At 32.8% G+C, this 4,700-nt stretch overlaps 1 protein-coding gene across 1 annotated transcript; it reads right to left on the bottom strand.

Annotated features, from left to right (window-relative positions):
• Positions 1–2,584: 2,584 nt before the first annotated feature.
• On the bottom strand, positions 2,585–4,160 carry LOC134235835 (plasminogen-like; the record flags this gene model as incomplete). Its single annotated transcript, XM_062718004.1, has 2 exons — positions 2,585–2,814; positions 3,903–4,160. Coding segments are annotated over 2 exons (488 nt in total), but the record flags the coding sequence as incomplete, so codon positions are not given.
• Between the last annotated feature and the right edge of the window lie 540 nt (positions 4,161–4,700).

Below are 4,700 nucleotides of genomic sequence, written 5' to 3'. Positions count from 1 at the left end.
TTTCTTTTGCAAATTTCTTCGTAATTGTTTTATTATATTTAACAATAAAACATTTAAATCCAACATCGAATGCCTTATAAATTGAATAAGTTGTATCTTTTTAAGAATTATTTTTAAAATGGTTTAATATTTCAAGTACTTAATACAGTATTTTAATTAGAATAACTTTTTTTTCACATGAAGAAATATTTAGAAGAAAGATAACTCCTCATCACAGATATATTTTTTTCTTACAATCACATACAACATTGTGATTTTCTTACTTAGGAAACATCGTGATGTTTTCTAACATGATTTAATTAGGTATAATAGTAAGTATTATTTTCATATGCATCTCATATATTATATCTAATGTTGTGGTAATAAATCGTTACTCTGTCTATTCCCTGTGTTCCAATTCTTCATTTCATGATCTGCACATAAAAATCATTTCTGAAAAAATAAGCAGCGCTTTATACTTCAAACTATTTTCCATGTGGCTCTAATGTTATTGTTATTTATGAAAATCAATATTACAAATTTAAAACTTTGTAAGGTGAAATTTATAGCAGAGGGTCGGGAGCCCTTAAATGAAATTATACGGTATATCACTATATGAAAAAAAATATATATCGTAAACAGTAAGTGTTTAATTTCCTATCAGTAGTTAATTGTGTTACAATAATTTTCACCAAAATTTATATTATAAATCAATCATGTTACAAAATTAACCCGAGCATTTAAATTTTTGAATATTTTCCGGATGTCCTACTGCGTATCTTTTTAATTCGTATCGGCAAAGTCGTACTGAATTCATATTTATCATTGAATGTGTAAAGTTTACCATCCTTGTTAGTTATAATAGTTAGTAATGCGAATTTGTCAAGTGCGACCTCGTTATGGTTCGACAGTGTTATAGTCCGACTCTATCATAGTCCAAATTATCTATGAGCGAAAAATAGGATTGACCCACTCAGCGAAGATCCGACATTGAATCAATGTTGGCAATTCAATTCAATTTGAATTCAATGTTGATTCAACGTTAAATTTTCAACGTTGAAAAGTCAATATTGTATCTAGATTTCTCACCGTCTAAACCCAACTTCAACTATATATTCAACGTTTAAACAACGTTGTGTGCCTGCTGGGAAATAAATTGCATGAAAAGCAAAATTACATCAGATTTTCTATCGTCAGCTTTCCTTCTTTATTTAGTTGTATTTCGTCATTACCTGCATATGGTGTTCACATCTCCTAACTTATTCAAAACTTCTAAAGTAATTTTCAAACTAAACAGACTACTGACAAATAAATTTATATTACAGGAATTTCAACAATTCCATTAAAAATGTAAACCTGAAGATATTCCTACCTAATGTTAGACACCGTTTTAATACTAAATTTGAGCACAAAATAATCTATATATAGGGTTCACGGCGGATATGACAGGTTGAAAATAGATGTTTGCTCCTTCCGGTCAGTTTTGAATTTCAAGGGATCCGGGCTTTTATATCCGGTTCTCAAATTTGTATTCTTTATAGTTATTTTTAAAGATCGATCACGGTTTTGTTCATGTTTTTCGTTCTTAACATTTTACAATACATACCATTCTTGTCCAACAACCAAGTCATTCCTGTATCATTCGGTTGTTCTAGACCACACATTCCTCCCGAGAAATCACACTGAAAGGACGCTACAAAATAAACGTAAAGATAGCTGATTTACTGAACTGATAATAATCGCATATTTGCTCCACATGGAATAATGAAAAAATCTCGATTTCCTTTTTAATGACAAGACTGAATTTATCATATCTTTTTAAATTAATTTGTTTTGTTTCTTAATTGCAGCTTTGGTTGTTGGAATGAAAATTATTTTAATTTTCATTGATTTTTTCCTATATGGCTTGTTATTTGCCAAAATTAATGGACCATAGACATCGATTTTGATACAGGAATAGAATTCATATTTGAAGAATAAAATGACTCCTGAATTAGTGACATATCGTAGTTAATGCACCTCTGGGTTTGAGGTATTTTATTGAATTCAATATTACTACAAATTGATATGTTTGTTAAAATCTGGTGTTTCTCTACAATTGAAATACAACCCCCTCCTCCCGGTATCACATCATTTTTTCAGCATTTCTTCATTTTTATAAAATCTTTAGTAAAAAAAATTTTGTCAGAGTTCGCATAAGAACATCGGGCTGACATTTTCAACGCTTCACAGTTATTGCCATACATAAACAAACAAACATAAACAAAGAGGATCGTCTATTCGATTGTTTATGCGCCCGAATTGAAAAATCCGAGGCGTATATTGTTTTTGTCCGGTCTGTCTGTCTGTCTATCTGTTTGTGTGTTTGTCTGCAAACTTTAACCTTCACCAGAACTTTTGGACCATAAATGGTAGAGACTTCATTTTGGAATGAATACTTCACTGTTTAGGCTCTTTCAAATAACACCAAGGTCAATGACCTTGTGACCTTGATTGTTATCTTACTTTATTGTACTCACCCTTGAAGCAGAAGGGAATATCATAGGTCTGCCAGCGTACTTTATCTTACTTTATTGTACTCACAGTTTAAACAAAAAGGTATATCTCAGGTCTGCCAGCGTACGTCAGGATTCACGGTGTAGCACCAGGGTAAAGGTTCACCGTCAGGGTTTCTACAGTAGTTCTCCTGGCGCGATAGAGTCGACCCTGGGAAACTTATCCTTCTGTTAGGAACATGGGGGTACGTACTGTCCCAGCGCTGGCAGGCTATACCATCCCAAGTGATATTATGTTTTCCTTGGTATTCCATACCTTTCTCCATCTCCCTACAGTCTTCTGATTGATAGAAATGTAAATACTTTTACAATTCTAAAGGATAATGAAGCGTTATTTTTTTGTTTTTTATTCAATATCTTTTGAAACTATCCATCAACCTCAAAAGTATGAATTTAAAGTACAGTGTATTTGACTAAATCCATAAACACCATTGCTTCATATTGCAAGGATTTCAGACATAAAGAGAATAAAGAAGAAAAGTCACATTGGTCCATTTTTGGCCCTGTGAATTTTTTGAAAAATCAGAACAACTCAGTTTTAGTTGAAAATATGTTAAGTTTCACTTGGACCCTTGGTGACTTCATATCAAATAAAAATGACGTAATTTTGTCTCTTGTCTATGTATTATGACGTCATGAATTTCGTCATTTTCCTCAAATCTGGAAAATTCTCTAAAAATGACAAAAAAATTAAGCTGTTTTTTAATATTTTGCATAGCCCCCAACCTCTGATCTAAAATATTTATATATATAATGAAAGAACAATTTCAGAGGATCCTAGTCCATGAAAATTTTTTTGGATCGCGGGGTGGGCTCATATTTTTATTAAAAGTTGAAGATGCTCAATTTCACCCAATTTCTTAAAAAATCAAGAACATTGCAGTTTCACAACGTCTGAGTTTCCAAACTTTGACTCTCAGACGAAATTTTTTTATATGAACTGAAAGCACTAAGTCTCTACTTTATGTTGATGTTCGAAATGGGACGTTAGGACTTGGTCAGTTAATTGGTATATTGACAGGGCCATTTTATGGAGTTTGTGAACCTACCTCAAATTTAAAGTTAACTCTACATAGCTCTCATACTCATCCAATTTTGCATTTTATATCCATAGGCGTCGGAAGCAAATTGAAAGGGGGGCTAATTGAAGGGGGGCTAAACAAACAAAAAATGTATACCTCAATTTTCAGTGCCTATATTATGTCTCTATTTGCACCCCCCCCCCCCCCCAGTTTCCCGGTTCCGACGCATATAACAACTAGTCAGACCACGTCTATACCTATTGAAAAGTATGCTTATTTCACGAATTGTTTTCCGATACACTGAACTGAATGCTGGAATAAGGTTTTACGGATAAAGACTGCTTACTCTCGTTACATAACGGAATGTCACAGTAGCTATACCGGACTGTGTCGTTCACTGTGTAACACCACGGTCTCTCGTCATTGTTGGGATTCCTGCAGTAATTCTCGTGTTCAGAAGCGGAGAGTCCCATGAATCCATAGACAAACCTGTGATCGTGTGGTTGTAATTTGTCCCAGCGTTGGCATTCTATGCCATCTCCGGTTTTAGAGACAGTTCCAAAGTAATATTGACCTTTGGTGTTGTCCAAACATTCTTTGTTACCTAAAAGACGAATTTAAAATATACAGTACCTCGAGTTTATTTAGCTTTGTTCGATAAATAACATCACAGAAACAAAAACACAACTTTAAGTGTCTTATTAAACAACCAACAAGCAAACTATGAACAACTTACTTTGAGAACACATGTAAAAAAAAAATTACACTTATTTTTGTTTAATTTTGATGCTTTTCATTACACACGGGACAATGGCTGTCATTAACTGAACAAAACACTTACTACTGATAATAGAAATTAACGTTGGATTAAAAGTCAAGAAAGAAGCATTGAGTATAATGTATTTTAAGATAAGATTTGTTATGCATTTTGTTTAACTGTCGACAGTTATTATCACGTTATAATTTTACCCAGGCTTTAATTTTTTCGTTTTTTGCGTTACAAATGGTTTTTCCTTAATGTAACTTAATGTAACAAAATGCATTCCATTTAATGCTTTGTTTACTTGCAATCAATTGTCGATTTACCTTTGGGAAATACTGTTTTCGTGTGAATTTACAACCCATCCTTCCACAATAATCTTAT

The sequence above is a fragment of the Saccostrea cucullata genome, unplaced genomic scaffold, assembly GCF_032062105.1.
Source record: "Saccostrea cucullata isolate Sc308-1 unplaced genomic scaffold, CSIRO_AGI_Scuc_v1 ctg22083, whole genome shotgun sequence".
Taxonomy (NCBI): domain Eukaryota; kingdom Metazoa; phylum Mollusca; class Bivalvia; order Ostreida; family Ostreidae; genus Saccostrea; species Saccostrea cuccullata.
The sequence above is the reverse complement of the archived record's forward strand: the minus strand, read 5'-3'. Positions and strand labels throughout refer to the sequence as shown.